The sequence below is a fragment of the Cervus canadensis genome, chromosome X, assembly GCF_019320065.1.
Source record: "Cervus canadensis isolate Bull #8, Minnesota chromosome X, ASM1932006v1, whole genome shotgun sequence".
Taxonomy (NCBI): domain Eukaryota; kingdom Metazoa; phylum Chordata; class Mammalia; order Artiodactyla; family Cervidae; genus Cervus; species Cervus canadensis.
Window position 1 is genome coordinate 135,736,735 of NC_057419.1, and position 19,196 is coordinate 135,755,930.

At 40.5% G+C, this 19,196-nt stretch overlaps 1 protein-coding gene across 8 annotated transcripts in view; it reads left to right on the plus strand.

Annotated features, from left to right (window-relative positions):
• CHRDL1 (chordin like 1) overlaps window positions 1–19,196 on the plus strand; it is a 127,414-nt gene that overhangs the window by 71,453 nt on the left and 36,765 nt on the right. For 3 of the 8 annotated variants that reach the window (XM_043459123.1, XM_043459120.1, XM_043459116.1), the window contains exons 5-6: window positions 5,978–6,123; window positions 7,120–7,216. In XM_043459123.1, the coding sequence (XP_043315058.1) occupies window positions 5,978–6,123; window positions 7,120–7,216 (243 nt within the window). The remainder of the gene's footprint in view (window positions 1–5,977; window positions 6,124–7,119; window positions 7,217–19,196) is intronic. The other 5 variants (XM_043459121.1, XM_043459117.1, XM_043459122.1 and 2 more) reach the window with 3 other exon arrangements.

Here is a 19,196-nt window from a genome sequence, read left to right on the forward strand (position 1 = left end):
TTTTTTACTTTATAAGTCCTTTGAACCTCCTTTACCCATTTCACCCATCCCCCTAACGCCCTGCCTTTGGCAACTGCCAATCTGTTCTCTGTATCTACAGGCTTGGGGTTTATTTTTTAGATTCCATGTATAAATGAGATCATATGGTATTTGTCTTTCTCTGTCTGGCTTATTTCATTTAGCGTAATGTCCTCAAGGTCCATTTATGTTGTTGCGGATGGCAAGATTTCATTCTTTTTTATGGCTGAATAGAATTCCATTGTGTATGTGTGTGTGTGTGTGTGTGTGTGTGTGTGTGTGTGTGCCTATGTCTCAACAGAATTAAAGGGAACATAACATTTCAAGCCCTTTACCTTCATCTCCATATTCCCCGCTCCACCACCACCTCCAAAATGGCCTGTGCATGTGCTGGAACTACACCACTAGAATGAGACAGAACCAGACTGGAAACACTGTCTTCAGGATCAGCCATAAAAAAATAGGGACCAGAGTAACAATAGCAATGGCAAAAACGGGGAAGGCTCAGAGTCGAGGAGATTAGCGATCATGGCTGGGAGCTCTGGAGAGGTTTGCATTTATTTCATAAACACTGATAGCTGATTTATCTCCTGACCCACAAGAGGCCTTTCTGACTAGCTAAGAACTGACCTGCTAAGGAAGTAGAAATTTGAGAATGTGGAGAGTGGAGAAGAGAGCCACCAGCATGAAGACTTTGGGTTTAAGAGGATAGGAAAAGGAGCAGTGCCAGGAGGGGAGAGAATGGTGTACCAGAGGACATGAGAAAGGACCACAGACTTCTTAGTAAAAATTACCAGTCACTCTGAAGGGGGAAAAAAAACCTGTCACCAGGTTATTCACACTAAGATATTATTGACAATGTGTATCCTCTCAGAGAAGTTTTGGGGTTATAATACCTGATTGCCAATAGACAGGGCTTTCCAGGTGGCACTAGTGGTAAAGAACCTGTCTGCCAATTTAGGAGACATAAGAGATGCAAGTTTGATTCCTGGGTCAGGAAGATCCTCTGGATGAGGGCATGGCAACCCAATCCAGTGTTCTTGACTGGAGAATCCCATGGAAAGAGGAGCCTCGCTGGCTACAGTCCTTGGGGTTGCAAAGAGTTGGATGTGACTGAAGTGACTTAGCATGCACACATGGCAATAGACAGTCACTTAATCCAAAAGAATGGACTTCTAATGATGGCATTTTAGGCATCAGTGAAAGAAAAGGTGGTTAGAAACATTGAGTATAAGGGCATGTTTTCAGAGCACCCCAGAAGTCAGAGTTCTACTTACATAGATCATCCCTCACCAGGGGAGAAGGAACAGTTTCTTTTTGCAACACAACTGTAATCAGATGGCTGAATGCTTGTCTGCATACCTGGCAGTATCCTTCTTCCACTCCTCCCCAGAGTGCTGTGTGCAGTTTAACTGGAAATGGGAGGCTAGAAGCCATGGAGCCTGGTCACTTCTGTTGGAGCATGCCCCTGAGGGACCCTGAAGCCAGTCTTGCTTCAGACTAGTTTTCTGTCAGTTTTTGGCCAGGAACACAGAATGCATTCTAAGGATAGCTGGGTAGAAGCCCAACCACCTTGGAAAATCTAGAAAGGTAGAATGTACAGTCCAAGGTGGTTGTTCTTGCCTCTGCGGTTCCTTGCATGCTGTGTTGGCCTTCAGAGATGCCAGGAGAGATTTGAATTCCGTATTCTTAGATAGAAAAGCTTAGGCCCAAAGAGGTAAAGTGACTTGTGCAAGGTTATGGGAAGTGGGTGCCCAAGCTGGGATTATGACTTAGTGATCCCGCCACCCCCTAGATGTTAAAAAATTTCTTTAGTAAAAATCAAATGTATTTTAAGGTTATAGCATGCTGATCTGATAGACATGTTGAAATGGTTAGCACAGTTAAGCTAATTAACATCATCTCATTTCTTTTGTGGTGAGAGCCTCTGAAATCTACTTTCTTAGCAAATTTCCAGTATACAATACAGTATTATTAAATATATCCATCATTCTGTACTTTAGATGTCTGGACTTACTCATCCTACATACCTGCAATTTTGTATCCTGTGACCAGTATCCCCATTTCTCACACCTCCCTGCCCCTGGTAACCACCATTCTAATCTCTGCTTCTATTTATTTCTAAGATTTCACATATAAGTGAAATCATGTCGTTTTTTTCTTTCTGTAACTGGCTTACTTAGTAGGATGTCCTCCAGGTTCAACCATGTTGTTGTAAATGGCAGGATCTCCTTTTTAAGGCCGAATAATATTCCATTGTTTGTGTATGTATATCTATATACATGTATAGGAAATGTGTATACATATATATATATATAAGAAATGTATATATGTGTGTGTGTATATACAGGGTGTGTGTGTGTGTATATATATATAAATGTATAATGTATATGTAATGTACATATAAATGTATAATGTACATATAAATGTATATATATATATAGGAAATAAATATATGTATATAGGAAATGGCAACGCACTCCAGTATTCTTGCCTGGAGAATCCCATGGACAGAAGAGCGTGGTGAGCTACAGTGCATAGGGTTGCACAGAGTTGACATGACTGAAGTGACTTAGCACACACAGACATATATATGCACTACAATTTCTTTACCTGTTCATCCAAGGATATGGGATATAGGATGGACACCACTTAGGCTGTCTCCCTATCTTGGCTATTATGAATAATGCTTCAATAAACATGAAAGTGCAGATATCTCTTCCAGGGACTGATTTCATTTCCTTTCTGCTCCCCAGTTTTAATACACATGGTGTGAAAAGAGCACAAATTCAAGGCAAGAAAACTATATTTCCTTGTTGACTCTTCTGTTTAATAGCAGTGTGACATGGACCAAATCTTTTGAGGTATCAGTAGCGTCATTTTCATAACTCTCACTCCCCCATTCTGTTAGGGATATTAGAAGAATGAAATCATAATAAATGAGAAGATGTTAAGATAAATTTATTGTGTAAAACTAGCATTAAGCATCACCACAATTGGTTTCTTTTTCTTTGATTCTCTTTTGTCTTCCTCATTTTTGCTTTCTCCCCATCTCCTGTTGAGTAGATTAATAGACTCCATGCGGGATTTCTCTGAAGACTGTTACAAGAAAGACTCTCAAGGTCAAGGCTCGCTGGAAAACCTCACCCTACAGTTGCTTTCTCATTGATCCCGTGGTGGAAGACACAGTTCAAAACTCAGCCCACATTCTTTTGAGCCAAAAAAATCCCAAACTTTTTTTTTCTTTCAGTATTCCAAATACTCGCCAGCTTCTGTAAGTCATGGCGAATATTATTTTATAGGTCACCCTAGTTTTCCTTCACCACAAAATACAGAGATTTGGTATTATTAGGGCCCAGGGGGCAAATGCCCTGCTCCTGTACTCTCTCCATTGGGTTTCACTCATGTATGCCAGCTGCAGCTATCTGGTTGTATGTGTACTTTGGGCAGGAACAAGGAGTCAGCCCAGGCCAAAAGGTTAAACTCTCGCTCAGATTTAAAACTTTTTCTTTTAAAACAAAATGAAGGAACTTTCTTTGTATCCTGTAAGGGATCTTTAGGAAGTACTTAACAACAAAGGTGAGATTTACTCAGAAATTGAAGTTAGATCAACTTATGTAGCAAAGTATAGAATTGAGTTAGTTACTCTAATCGCTGAAGCCAAAGAAAGTGTGATGTTTTCTGGGTATCTGAGGCCATACATTCTACAGAGACAACACAGCTTTCATGTTCTGTGGTTTGAGTTTTAAATTAAATGGCCCACAGCATGTATATTATTTAAAGTGAAACAGATCACCAGCCCAGGTGGGATGCATGAGACAAGTGCTCGGGCCTGGTGCACTGGGAAGACCCAGAGGAATTGGGTGGAGAGGGAGGTGGGAGGGGGGATCGGGATGGGGAATACATGTAACTCCATGGCTGATTCATGTCAATGTATGACAAAACCCACTGCAATGTTGTGAAGTAATTAGCCTCCAACTAATAAAAATAAATGAAAATAAATAAATTAATAAATTAAATGGCCCTTTCCTTGTGACAGGTTTGAAGTGATTTGGCACCCTAGGAGGTAAGACTCTTGAATCAGTCAGATCCTGGTGCTACCATTAACAAGTTGTGTGACCCTGGGAGTCAATTCATTTCTTAAGCCTTAGTTTCCTCATCAGCAAAATGGGCATACTTTAATATCTACATCAGAATGTCCTTAGTAATAACCAATGGTATAAAGCCTAGCATATTATTTGGGGCTCAATAAATGTTAACTCTTATTTTATGGTGATGATATTATTAATAGTCTTTGTAATTTTTAACTACATTCTGAGAACAATTTTATTTTTTTTTAAAGTTATATTGAGGTATCATTTACCTCCCCCATAAAATGGACTCATTTTCATTATAGTTTTGAGTCATGGGAAAGAAAGGATGGTCTCTTTAAAAAACATTTTTATTGAATTATAATTTACTGTATTGTGTTTTTTTCAGGTATACAGAAAATTGATTCAGTTATACATATATTTTTCAGGTTATTTTCCACTATAGATTATTATAAGACATTGAACACAGTTCCTTGTATTATATAGTAAATCTTTGTTGCTTATTTACTTTATGCATATTAGTTGGTATGTATTAATCCCATACTCCTAATTTATCCCTTTCTGCCTCTCCCTTTTCTCTTTGGTAGCTGTAAGTTCATTTTCTATGTCTGTGAGTCTGTTTCTGTTTTATATATAAATTCATTTATATTATTATTTTTAGATTTCACATATAAGTGATAGCATACAGTATTTGCTTTTCTCTTCCTGACTTACTTCACTTAGTATAATCTCTAGGCCCACACATGTTGCTGCAGATGGCAATATTTCATTCTTTTATTATGGATGAGTAGTATTCCATTGCATATTGTGTTGGCCAAAAAGTTCTTTAGGTTAGTGAATACTTTGTTCAATGAAGTTCTTAGTAAAAATGAAAAATGTGTCTTTTATTTTTTGGCTTGCTCAGTACCACATCTTATTTATCTTATTTATGTTGATGGACACTTATGTTACCTGCATATCTTGGCTATTGTAAATAGTGCTGCTATGAATATTGGAGTACAATGTTCTTTTTGAATTATAGTTTTCTCTGGATATATGCCCAGGAGTGGGATTGCTGGATCATGTGACAACTCTGATTTTAGTTTTTAAGGAACCTCCATACTGTTCTCCATAGTGGGTGTACCAATTTACATTCCCACCAACAGTGTAGGAGGGTCCCAGAATGGTCTAACTCTCTAAGCTTCCTCGTCATGAAACACACAATTCTCCTTATTTCTCTTCCCCCACTATGCCACAGCAAGTACTTTTCAAGTTCTGCTTGTATCTATTGTTAATCTGTACACTGATGATTAGTTTAATCTGGGCACTTGTTCAAGAAAAGGGAACTTGTGCTGGTCCTTCAAAATCAGATAGGACTTCAGTAGATAGAAAAGAGGAGGAGGAAGGGGGCCATCTTGGTGGAGGGATTGAAAACAAGCAGACTCCAGAGGCTGGAACAAGCATATGCCAAGTGTAATAAAACATGGGGGACGGTAAAGTTACCAGGGTAGTTATAATAGGTGGTTCCTCACCTGAAAAGACTCCCTTCCTTGAGACAAGTTAATACCTTCTTCGTCTAAGACTGGTAGCTGCATCATGGCAGCAGCCTTGTCTTTCTTCACTAATCTCTGCCTAGTGCCTATCACAGTGCCTGGTACATAGTAGGTGCTCAATAGATGCCCAACAAGTGAAGGCTTGGATGGTTGGTCATGTTAGTTGTTATTCCTGTCTGGCTGCTTTAATATTATCGAAGTCATCAGCCCCTGAATCAGGGACTATTTTTAACTCCTTCTATGTGGTACAGCCCCACCTGCTGTTTGTCTGGGGATTTGTGAAATTCTTTGCAATGATGCCAATACTTGGTGTGGTTTTTTTCCACCCTGTCCCAGAAGACTCCTTACCCCCAGCGAACAATAAAGTGACCAGCAAGTCGTGTGAATACAATGGGACCACTTACCAACATGGTGAGCTGTTCATGGCTGAAGGGCTCTTTCAGAACCGGCAACCCAACCAGTGCACCCAGTGCAGCTGCTCGGTAAGACCCTGTATTTTAATATCCTCTACCCACATTAGGATTTTCCTGGTGGCTCAGAAGTTAAAGCATCTGCCTGCAATGCGGGAGACCCTGGTTCGATCCCTGGGTCGGGAAGATCCTCTGGAGAAGGAAATGGCAACCCACTCCAGTATTCTTGCTTGGAGAATCCCATGGACGGAGGAGCGACTTCACGTTCACGTTCACCCACATAAGAGCTCTTCCATACACATACCTTTAGTTTGAGCCTACATTGTAGGGTACTTGATTGAAAGATGGTGAATTGCATCTAAGTTGTAAGCCTCCCTGATCTTCATCAACCCTGATCATCTCTGTTGAAAAGGTTGGACCCAGCCATATCCTTGTCTTAAATCTTTAGGACAAAGATGAGCTGATGATCTTGATCTGTACTTCTGTTCACAGTCATTATACCACAAGAGCCTTCATCTGAAGAACTCAGTTATTTGATGCCTTGGAAATGCTATGGGTGGAAAAGCCACTGGCACCATCTAGCAGTATCAGTCCAATTCACAGGAAAATGGGGTGTCTCTTGGTTCCCATCTCTGAAATATTCTGTTAACGAGATAGTTCTTTGCCCTGCAAAGAAAAATCTCTTGAAAAATGCTTGATCATAATGATTCTGGTGACATTACTTGTCCAAAGAATTGTATACTTCATGAATAAGGTATACTGATTACATCACCATCTAATTGTGTGGCCCAGAGAATGTAATAGATAGAATCTGATACTTTGTTCTATCTTAGACCAGGGTGCCTGATGAGGATTGCCATCTCTTCTGTGACCTAGTCTCTGGCATGGAGAAATAATAAATGGGAAAAAAATAAGCGCATCATAGAATTTAGGAAGTGCCTGGGACTGACTGATGAAGAGCAGGGGGAAGGGATGTATTATGTTTGAACCCCTACTCATCCCAGGTACTGAGCTAAAGCCTTTACATGTACTTCAGCTCCTTCTGACCTTAATTCTGTTTCTCCCCAGCAGGAGGGCAATGTGTACTGTGGTCTCAAGACTTGCCCCAAGTTAACCTGTGCTTTCCCAGTCTCTGTTCCAGATTCCTGCTGCCGGGTGTGCAGAGGTAGGTATCCTATATCCCAAGACCCCAGGTGCTACTATGCTGAGTAGCAGGATTTAGAAGAGGGAAATACCTGTCCAGTGTTCTAGCAAAAGGGAATTTTCTATGCTAGCCTTAAATATTAAGGGTGCTTTCAATCACAAAAGGAAAAAAAAGCATTGCTTTTAAGGGTCACTACCTGAAAGAAACTGCACTGTGGCACAGCAAGGGGAGAGGGGTGAGATTCATCTAGCTTGGCCCCTCCATTATTGTATTGTAAAACATAGGGCTTTTCCATACACAGCCTTTTTTTTTCCATTTATTTTTATTAGTTGGAGGCTAATTACTTTACAATATTGTAGTGGTTTTTGCCATACACTGATATGAATCAGCCATGGATTTACATGTGTTCCCCATCCCGATCCCCCCTCCCGCCTCCCTCCCCATCCCATCCCTCTGGGTCTTCCCAGTGCACCAGCCCTGAGTACTTGTCTCATGCATCCAACCTGGGCTGGTGATCTGTTTCACCCTTGATCATACACAGCCTTAACAGGAAGACTTGGCCCCCCAAAGCACTAATGTGACCATTTTGAAGATTATGCTGGGCAAAGGTAGGGGTATTTTTAAAATCCCACAGTAAAATGCTGACAGACTCAATAACAGCAAAATGGAGTGCATCATCTTCTGAAATTATATTCAAAATGGAATTGTCATCTTCTCAAAGTTGGTTTTTTCTTCTTTGAGTTTCATTTCTTTGATGATGGTACTCTTTTTATTCTTTAGGTTTCCAAGATCAAACAGCATTACCTTTAACTTCTCCTTTATTGCCTCTTCTCAGATCACCAAGTCTATCAGCAGTCCTTTATATCCCCCCTTTTCCCACTTTCCCTAATTTTGTCTTCTTCCCTTCCATCCAGTTAACATGCTCATTGAACATCTACTGTATGCTCGGCACTGTGTTAGAAGCTGGATACATAATGGTAAACATAGTAGACATACAGGGCGCTGCTAGACTGTATGGCATCTTCATGTGAATTATAAAAAGGATCACCTTACTTAAGATACTTGACTTGCCATTTGCCAGAAAATCCTTGTGAATATACCTCCTTAGCTGAGGCACCCTTATGCAGGACACAACCTATATAACCATATGTGGCATATGTAGCAGCCAGGGTATGTTCTTTGCCCTTGTGGAACCCACATTTTACCAGAGAATACAATAAACAAACAAGCAAATATCTAAATATAAACAATGTATGTACTGTAAAGTAAATAAACAAGGGATTGAGATAGAAAATAAGAGGTGAAGGCATTTAGTTGAGTTGTTGAAAAGGCTTCTCTGAGATGACATTTAAACTCAGACTTGAAAGATGAAAAGGAGTCATCCATGCAAAGGTCCTGGGGGAAGAGCATACCAAGCAGAAAGAAAAGAAAGTTCAAAGGACCAGGCAAGGAAGAGCTTAGAGCATTTAACAAGCTTGGGACCAGTGTGGTAGGAATATAGTGATTGTGATCATAACTGACATTTGGTGAGACTGGAGAGGTGAACAGGAGTCAGATGATGCAGGACCTTCAAGGTCATGGTAACAAGTTTGGATTTCCATTTTGAAGTGCATTGGGAAGCCACTGGAAAGTTGTGCAGGAGACATGATGTGATCCAGTTGATGTCTTAAAAGATCTCACTGGTTCTTGTGTCCAGACTAGATTGGAGGAAGGAAAGAAGACAAGTAGAGAGACCAAGAGGATGGATGTAGCAGTCTCTTTGGTATGACAGGCCAAGATTCAGGGCGGGGGACACAGTATAGAGTAGTGGTTCAGACTAGGGTCTTCTGGAGCCAGGCTGCCTTGATTCTAATCCCAGTCCTGCTACTTTCAAGCTGGGTGATCATGAGCCATGTATGTACTCACCTTTCTAGCAGTCTTTACAGTGAGGATTATGTTAGCACCAACCTCCAAACTGTTGTTAAGTTTAAATGAGATAATGCAGGAAAAGGACCTAGGACACTGTCTTCCATAAAGTAAGGACTCAATAATGAATACTGAACAAATTTGAAATTAAGCAAGTGCTGAATCCTCAGATTTAACTAACCATGGTCTGAACATATTGGAGAAAAAAATAAATCCAGAAAGTTCCAAAAAGCAAAACTTGAATTTGCCGTGTGCTGCCAACCATTTACATGGCATTTACATTGTAGTCCCAACTTCTAATACTTAGGTATTAAAAATAATCTAGAGATGATTTAAAGTGTATGGGAGTGTGTGTGTAGGCTATATGCAAATACTATGCCACTTTATATAAGGGACTTGAGCATCCTTGCATTTTGGTATCTGCAAGGGTCCTTTGGAACCAATGCCCTGAAGATACCAAGGGATGACTGTATATTTAGAACACTGGTTCTTGGCTGTAGGTGCATATTGGAATACCATACCTTGGTAAGGGGAAAGAGGGGTGAAGGAGGTGATTCCAATGTGCAGCCAAGGTTGACAGCCACTGAAATAGAGGGAAAATATGATAGGATTTGCTGGTAGCAAATGGGTGGTTGACTCCCATATGTTGAAAGTGAAAGTCACTCAGTCAGGTCAGACTCTTTGCATCCCCATACAGTCCATGGAATTCTCCAGCCCAGAATACTGGAGTGAGTAGCCTTTCCCTTCTCCATGGGATCTTCCCAAACCAGGGATTGAACCTAGGTCTCCTGTATTGCAGGTGGATTCTTTACCAGCTGAGCCACCAGGGTAGCCCAAGAATACTGGAGTGGGTAGCCTATCCCTTCTCCAGTGGATCGTCCCGACCCAGGAATTGAACCGGGGTCTCCTGCATTGCAGGAGGATTCTTTACCAGCTGAGCTATCAGGGAAGCCTTTCCATACATTACTGCCAGCTTAATCTTTCAAAGAGATAGCCTTAACTGTGCTACATCCCTACTCAGAAGTCTTTATGCTGACACACATTGTACTTACTCTATGCCAGTCGCAGTTCTATGCACTTTACAGATATGAACTCATTTAATCTCATGACAACCCCATGGGGGGGTATGATTATTAACATCATTTTACAGATGATGAAACTGAGGCAGAAAGAGGTTAAGATCCTTGTTCAGGGTTATATAGCTAGTGAGTCAAAGAGCTAAGATCTGAATCGTGGAAGTCTGGCTCCGGACTCTAGGCTCCTAACCACCCCACTCTGCCACTGAAAGGAATGGCTCCCTGGTGCCTGCAGAATGTGTCCACCCCTGACTCTGACAGTGAAGGTCTTCTGAGTTACCTTTATAGGTCCACATGCTTGCATTCTTGCACCTCGGGTTCTCCCCACATTGTTCTTCTGTTCTCTCATTTTTGTGCCTTTGCTCTCTCCTCAGCCCCTCAATATCTTTCGAACTTTAGTGTGCTTAGAATTACCGGAGAAGTCGTTGAAATTCACCTCCCTGGACCACAATCACAGAGATTCTGTTTCGGTGGCCTTGGGGAGGAGCCCTGGGATGTGCTTTTAAACTGGCCTCATCATCCATTCTGATGCAGGTGGCCCATAGACTTTTGCTTTGAGAAACCATCCCTACAATAATATGGATGACTGGGGGTGGCCTGAAATGGTGGTTTTACATCTGAATTTGGCACACTTAAATTGATCATCTTAAAAGTTTGAAACCTTAGTAAACCAACAGAAGAGTAACCACTGTCAGTCTCTGATTGGTCAGAGCATCTAATCCCAGCCATATGGTAAGCCAGTTTGGGGTGAATGAGCAGCAGCCATTTCACGATAAGGCTGGGAAGAAAAGGAGACAAAATGGCTCCCTTAGTTATATCTATACAACATGTACAGTAAGACTTGAAAGGAGAGAATGTTTCCTGTCTCTAGAAAATCCTTTCCCTCTGATTTCACCTGTGAAAATCCTGCCTACTCCTGAAGCCCTAGCTCAAATGCAGCCTCCTCAGATGCTAACATAGGTAGTCCTCAGGTCACATTTGTCTTTTTTGTTTATTTTGTTTTGTTTACTTTTTTATTTTATATTGGGGTAGAGTTGATTAACAGTGTTGTGTTAGTTTCAGGTATACAGCAAAGAGATTAAGTTATACATGTATCTATTCTTTTTCAAATTCTTTTCCCATTTAGGTCATTATGGAGTATTGAGCAGAGTTCCCTGTGCTATGCAGTAGTCCTTTTGGTTATCCATTTTAAATATAGCAGTGTGTACATGTCAGTCAAAAACTTCTAATCTATTCATTCCCCCATCCTCCCCCCAACCCCAGTAACCACAAGTTTGTTCTCTGAGTTTGTTTCTGTTTTGTAAATAGTTCATTTGTATCATTTTTTTAGATTATGCATGTAGGCGATATCATATTTGTCTTTCTCTGTCTGAGTTACTTCACTCATAGAGGATAATCTCTAGGTCCATCAATGTTGCTGGCAATGGCATTATTTCACTCTTTTTTATGACTAATATTCCATTGTATATCTGTCCCACATCTTCTTTATCCATTCCTCAATTGATGGATTTTTGGATTGCTTCCATGTCTTGGCTATTATAAACAGTGCTGCTATGAACATTGGGGTGCATATATCTTTTTGAAATAGAGTTTTCTCTTTTCTGGATATATGCCCAGGAGTAGGATTGCTGGATCATATGGTAACTCTATTTCTAGTTTTTTAAGGAACCTTCATACTGTTCTTCCCAGTGGCTGTACCAGTTTACATTCCCATCAACAGTGTAGAGGCATTCCCTTTTCTCTGCACCCTCTCCAACATTTATTAGACCTTTTTGATGATGGCCATTCTGACACATGTGAGGTGATACTTCACTGTGGTTTTGATTTGGATAAATACTAGTGGGAGGGTCTTTCTTTCTTCTTTGCCTTCCCACCTTCATTCCAGTTTCTCCACCCCTAAATCCTGCTTCTCCTTCAGAGGCTGGCTCGAACGCTACCTCCTCCATGATTTTTTTTTTTTAATCCTGTAGATTAGGACTAAACTCCCTCCTCTCTAGGACTTTTCAGGACCTCACCTGTGCTTCTCCAGTAGCATTTATCACCTTAGCACCTTTTGTCTTTTATTATATGTGCCCATGACTTATCATTCCTACCAATATGTGTTCCTCAAGGCAGTAACTATTTTGGGCTCATCTTTTTTCCCCCACTGCACTAGGCACAGAGTAGGTGTTGTTTGAATGAAGACACACTAGCTTGGAAATGTTGCCAGAAAGTTAATCATGGTTGGAATTAGATGCTACTAAAATAAGATGTTGGTCTTCCCTGGTGGCTCAGTGGTAAAGTATCTGTCTGTCAATGCAGGAGATGCAGGTTCGATCCCTGGGTTGGGAAGATCCCCTGGAAAAGGAAATGGCAACCCACTCCAGTATTCTTGCCTGGGAAATCCCATAGACAGAGGAGCCTGGTGGGCTACAGTACATGGGGTCGCAAAGAGTCAGACATGACGTAGCAACTAAACAGCAACAACAAAAATGAGATATTGTTTTTGTTTTTTCTTCCTCTGAATTGCTGACTGACTATGGTGATGTTACTGGCTTTACATTCATTCATGGTCAATAGGAAATTAGCTGATCCCTCATATTGTTTTTTATTCCCTACCTTACGTTAGCACACTATAATTAATATTTCTCTTAGAAAGAAATGACCTTATTCTTAGTATCCATACAGGCTCATCTTTTTTACTATGCTCTTTGCACCAGCCTTTACAAGTCAGCATGAATTTAGTTGCAGCCTAATTTAATTTGTGCTTCAATAAGGTGCTGGATCTTTCCATACCTGTTTCTCACAGTGTGTGTACTGTCCCTCAGTACAGCTATGAACTTTCAGCCAGGAAAGACTGTTTTGTTCCTTACCTCCTTTCCCATCTTCATCCCAGCTTGAGTCCACTCCAAAGAGAAGAGAGTCCATTTTTAAAAATTGAAGTATGGTTTATGTACAGTATTAGTTTCAGATGTACAATAAAATGATCCAGTTAATTATACATATATATATGTAATTTTCAGATTATTTTCCATCATAGGTTGTTATTAAAGATACTGAATATAGTTTCCCATGCTATGTAGTAAATTCTTGTTTCTTATCTACTCTATGTATACTAGTTTATATCTGTTAATCCCATACTCTTTAATTTATCCCTTCCCCAAGCTTTTCCCCTTTGGTAACTATAAGTTTGTTTTCTATGTTTTTGAGTCTGTTTCTGTTTTGTATATAGATTCATTTTTATTTTTTAGGTTCCATGTATAAATAATACCATATAATATTTGTCTTTGTTGGACTTACTTCACTTAGTATGATAATCTCTAGGTCCATCCACATTGCTGCAAATAGCAATATTTTATTCTTTCTTATGGCTGAGTAATATTCTATTATATATATGTGTATATATCACATATTCTTAAACCAATCATCTGTCAGTGGGCACTTGGGTTGCTTCCATGTCTTGGCTATTATAAATAGTGCTGCTATGTACGTTGGGGTGTATGCATCTTTTCAAATTAGAGTTTTTCTCTTTTCTGGATATATGCCTGGGAATGGAATTTCTGGATCATATGGCAGCTCTACTTTTAGATTTTTTAAGGAACCTCCCTAATGTTTTCCCTAGTGGCTGTACCAGTTTGCATTTTCATCCATAGTATACAAGGGTTCCCTTTTCTGCACACCCAAGAGAGTCCATTTTTAGCAGAGGTGTACACGTGGTTACTAATATAACCAGCTAATTGCTATAATCCAGTTGTTAGGCTAAGGTGATTTTGTTTGGGGAAAATAATCTAAACTGAAGAACAATTGATAAAAGAAAGGGAAGTGCAAGAAGATGTATTATTGCATCCAAGAGGCAATAGAGCACAATGCAGATAGGCTCTGAAGTCAGAGGACATAGTTTTGACATGGCAGAGCTACAGTCAACTAGTAATTTTATCTTGGGCAAGACAACCATTCAGGACCTTGAATCTCTCAGCTGTGTAAATGCTAATTATAATACCTACAACCAACAGAAAGGTTGTAAAAATTAACTGAGATGACAGAAGGCTAAGAGAAAGTCCAGTAAAGAGTTATTAAGTTAATAAGTGATGTATGTGTGCATTATGACTATATTTATTACCCTGGGGTTAAGTAGAATTGCACCTTAGCTATCTCCGATAGTCTTGCCTTTTTATTTCCTTAATTTATATATACAGAAGTTTATTTCTAGTCCTTCTCATGGCAACAGATCCTGGGACTAACTATCTTCTCAATGGCTCTCTTGTCATGATTTAAATTTCTTTTCTTTTTGTTATGTCCTCCGAAGTAACAGATAAAGGCTAGTTGTTACTGATCGTGTACTGCCCCTTCACATACTTGACAATTCATGAAGTTCTCTCTTTGCCATCTCTTCTCCAGCCTAAATAAACCATTCTCTTTCATCTTCCCCTCTCAAGAGTAAATCTTACACTTTCATAAAATTGATGCTTTTTTCTCTGTCTTTAATGTCTTTACATCTTTCAGTTGTATGTAATGTGATTGAATCTCCTTTGAAGTTCTAATTTTTGAAGCACCTAGTTATTTTTTTTCTGTTGAAACGATGTTTTTACAAAGGTATACCTTGTGTAAGCATATTACTCATTCAGCAGGGAACCCAGACACATTTCTCTTCTATGCTGGCTGCCCTAATTGCAGGCAAAATACTGCAGAAGAAATAACCTTTTGAGCGCTGAACTTGCAAACCTTAATATAAAAGGCCCCATTGAAATAGTCTCTGCACTGTCACCAAACACTAATGTGTGCCTTTCTTCCTGGGTCAGACAGCAATCTTAGCCATGGATTGAATCTCAACCCCAGTCTCAGTTGTTTAGACTTGTCTTTGAGGCTAGGACAGTCAGGAGAGTGTTGGCAGGGTGTGTCATTGCTGGCACTTCAGCAAACCTCATCTAAACTGGAAGCATAGTGCACCCAGCCACTGGAACCTTAAGGGAAACTTTATCAGCAGGAAAAAAGACTCGGCAGAGACTGTACCATGGCCACATTCTGGGTAGGCAGGCCTTAAACCCAAACCCAGTCCCAGCTTCTTTCCACCATTTATCATTTCTGCTTCCTGTCTTCTGCCTATCTTGCCGAAGCAAAGGGGAAGGCTATGTTCTTGGACATTAAGCAAGGGAGACATATTTGGGGTAAGCTATTGGCATTTTGAGAGGCATCTACATTTGGTAGATGGTGTACATATGTAGCACTTGCGTGCATACATGCTAAGTCGCTTCAGTCCTGCCTGACTCTGTGTGACCCTATGGACTGTAGCCCACCAGGCTCCTCTGTACATGGGCTTCTCCAGGCAAGAATACTGGAGTGGATTGCTGTGCCCTCCTCCAAGGGGATCTTCCGGACCCAGGGATCAAACCCACGTCTCATGTCTCCTGCACTGGCAGGTGGGCTCTTTACCACTAGCACCACTTGGGAAGCCCCTTTCTAGGCTTAGAGTAGCCCAAGTATAAATATATACCTTCTTTCATTCAACAAACATTTGTTTTGCAACCACTAAGTACCTGGCACTGTGTGGGTACTGGAGATATGGTGAACAAAACAGGCATGGAACCAGCCCTCGTAGAATTTAATGAGGAAGATAGACATGTATCAAATATTGAGACAAGTAAATATGAAATCATAATCATGCCACATGCTATGAAGGAAAGGTGTTATAAAAGCCAATAATTGACAGAGGCTGATCTACTCAGGGAGGTGAAGGAAGACTCAAGACCATCTCTCTGGCCTCAACTCACACCATATTCCTCTTCGCTCTCTGTAACCCCAGGGTTTGGGAGAATTGACTCAAAAGTTCTGGGTGTAACTGGAGGCAGTCCTATCCTCCTAGAATCCGTGACTTCTGATCCCACCATGAAACCAGCCACCCTATTTACCCTATTTCATAGAAGTATCTATACTGTCCTTCTTGCATTGTACCTGCTGCATATACTCAAGTTCAGACTTCACTTCTTAAGGAACTACTTGATTATGTTGTTCCATGTTTACCATTCCTTACCATATTATCTAATCTAAGTTCTGCAGCTTGTTTTTAAAGGTCCTCTGTCAAACAGTCGGACTCTTCCTTAACTCACTACCCATCCTCATTTCTTCAGCACCAACACAAACTTTCTCCTCTAGACTGGCACTTCTCTTTTTATAATATGCCATGTCCTCCCCACCTTCAGCCCTGTTATATGCCTCTCTGTTTTACATGCAATATTATATTTGTTTCTAAGTGTTCAACATTCATATACATTATGCATTGATCACCAAAATAGTAACCATCTATCACCATGCAAAATTATTACAATATTATTGACTGTATTCCCTATGTGGTACATTATATCTCTGTGACTTATTCTGTAACTGAAAGTTTGTACCCCTTCATTCCCTTTGCCTATTTCACTCATACCCCACCACCCCCTCTCCATCCTGGTCACCACTAGTTTGTTCTATGTATGTATGGGTTAGCTTCTGTTTTGTTGTCTTGTGTTTTAGATTTCACATAGAAGAGATCATACCGCCTTTGTATGGCTCTGTCTGGCTCTTTTCACTTAGTACAACACCCTGAAGGTCCATCTGTGTTGTCACAAAAAATGGAAAGATTTCATTCTTTTTATGGCTGAATAATATTCTATTGTGTATATATATCATGTTTTCATTACCTCTTCATCTGTCAATGGACATTTGAGTTGTTTCCATATCTTGCCATTGTAAATAATGCTGCAATGAACTTAAGGGTGAGTTATCTTGTCTAATTAATTGTTTTCATTTTCTTATGGTAAATACACAGACATGCAATTGCAGGATTGTATGGTAACTCTATTTTTAATTTTTTGAGGAATCTCCAACCTGTTTTCCATAGCAGCTATACCAATTTCCATTCACACTAACAGTGCACAAGGATTTCCTTTTCTCCACATCCTTGCTGACATTTGCTGTTTCTTGTCTTTTTAATGATAGCCAGTCTGACAGATGTAATGTAATCTCTCATTGTGGTTTGATTTGAATTTCCCTAATGATTAGTGATACTGAGCATCTTTTCATGTGTCTATTGGCCTTCTGTATGTCTTCCTTGGAAAAATGTCTATTCAGATCCCTTGCTCATTTCTTAATCAGATTATTTTTTGATATTGAGATATATGAGTTCTTTATATATTTTGGATATTAAACCCCTAGCAGATATATAATTTGCAAAGATCTTCTCCCATTCAGGAGGTGCCTTTTCTTTTTGTTGATGGTTCCCTTCACTATGCAAAAGCATTTTCATCTGGTGTGGTTCCATTTGTCTACCTTGGTTTTTGTTGATTAAACCCAGGTCTCCCACATTGTAGGCAGATTCTTTACTGTCTGAGCCACCAGGAAGCCTCTTGCCTAATAAGATTGATCCAAAAAATACTGCTAAGACTAATGTCAAACAGCATGCTGCCTGTTTTCTTCTAAAAGTTTTATGGTATCAGGTCTTACATTTAAGTATTTAACACATTTTGAGTTTAATGCTATGGGTACACGGGTGGTTAGGGCAGGCCCCAGGCATGGCTGGTTGTGGGACCTGGTGGCTCATGACTGCTATGGGTACCCTGGTAGATTGGGCAGTCCCCAGTGGTAATAGGCTAGAGGGAGGATTCCAGAATGGTGCCTCCCAGTGCCAGTGTCAGCACAGTAGAATGAGCTTACAGAAATGGCTGCCACCAGCATCTGTGTTCCCAGTGGAGTCCCAGTTGCTTCCTGGCTCTCTGCTACTACTCAGAGTGAATGAGTTTTTGAACACACTGTCAGCCCCCCAGCTGTCCTGAATGTAAACCCCACTGGTTTTCAAAATCAGCTGTTTTGCTCTTCTTCCTGGTGCACAACTCCTGGGCTGAGGGGTCCAATGTGGAACTTGGACCCCTCGCTCCTCAAGGAGGACAGTCATGTTTATATCCCTCCCACCTTGCCAGGAGTGTGGGTCCTGACTAGATGTCAATCTCCACCTCCTTAACTGTCTCATCATGGCTCCTTGTTTATATCTTCAGTTGTGGAAAATATCTTCTGCTAGTCTTCAGGTCACTCTCAGAGGTGGTTGCTCTGTAAGTAGTTGAAGTTTTGGTATGCTCATGAGAGATAAGTTCAGGATCTTCCTCTGCTGTCATCTTGATCCTACCTCCTGTTATGTGCCTCTCTTAACTCTTACTCCCCACAAGCTTGGAAGAGTTTCCCACCCCTCTTTTATCAATTAGGATCCTGCCCATCTTTCAAGACCCCAGCTGAAGTTATAGCTCTTTTATTATTATTATTTTAATTTTTACAATGTTGTGTTAGTTTCTGCCATACAACGACGTGAACGGGCCATAATTATACATATATCCCCTCTCTCTTGAGCTTCCCTCCCCTCCCTCCCACCCCTCTAGGTCATCACAGAGCACCAGGATGGGCTCCCTGTGTTATACAACAACTTCTCACCAGCTCTGCATTTTATACATGATATGATAGTGTATATATGTTGATTCTACTTTATCCATTCATCCCACTCTCTCCCTCCCCCTCTTGTGTGGGGGACTTGTGTCCACAAGTCTGTTCTGTACATCTGTGTCTCCATTCCTTCCCTGCATCAATACTGTTTTTCTAGATTCCATATATATGCATTAATATATGATATTTATTTTTCTCTTTCTAACTTATTTCACTCTGTATAATAGGGTCTAGGTTCATCCATCTCACTAGAACTAACTGAAATTCATTTCTTTTTATGGCTGAGTAATATTCCATTGTATAATCTGTACCACATCTTTATTCATTTGTCTGTTGATAGACATCTAGGTTGCTTCTGTGTTCTGGCTTCAGTAAATAGTGCTTCATGCATCTCATTTAAATAGCCTTACCTGATCATTCTAGTCCTCATTGGTCTCCTTCTTTGACCACTTCCAGGGCTTGGTCAGGTTGTAGGAGCAGCAGCAGGAGACCCAGGTTTGATCCCTGGGTCAGGAAGTTTCCCTGGAGAATAAAATGGAAACCCACTCCAGTATTCTTGGCTGGAGAATTCCGTGGAC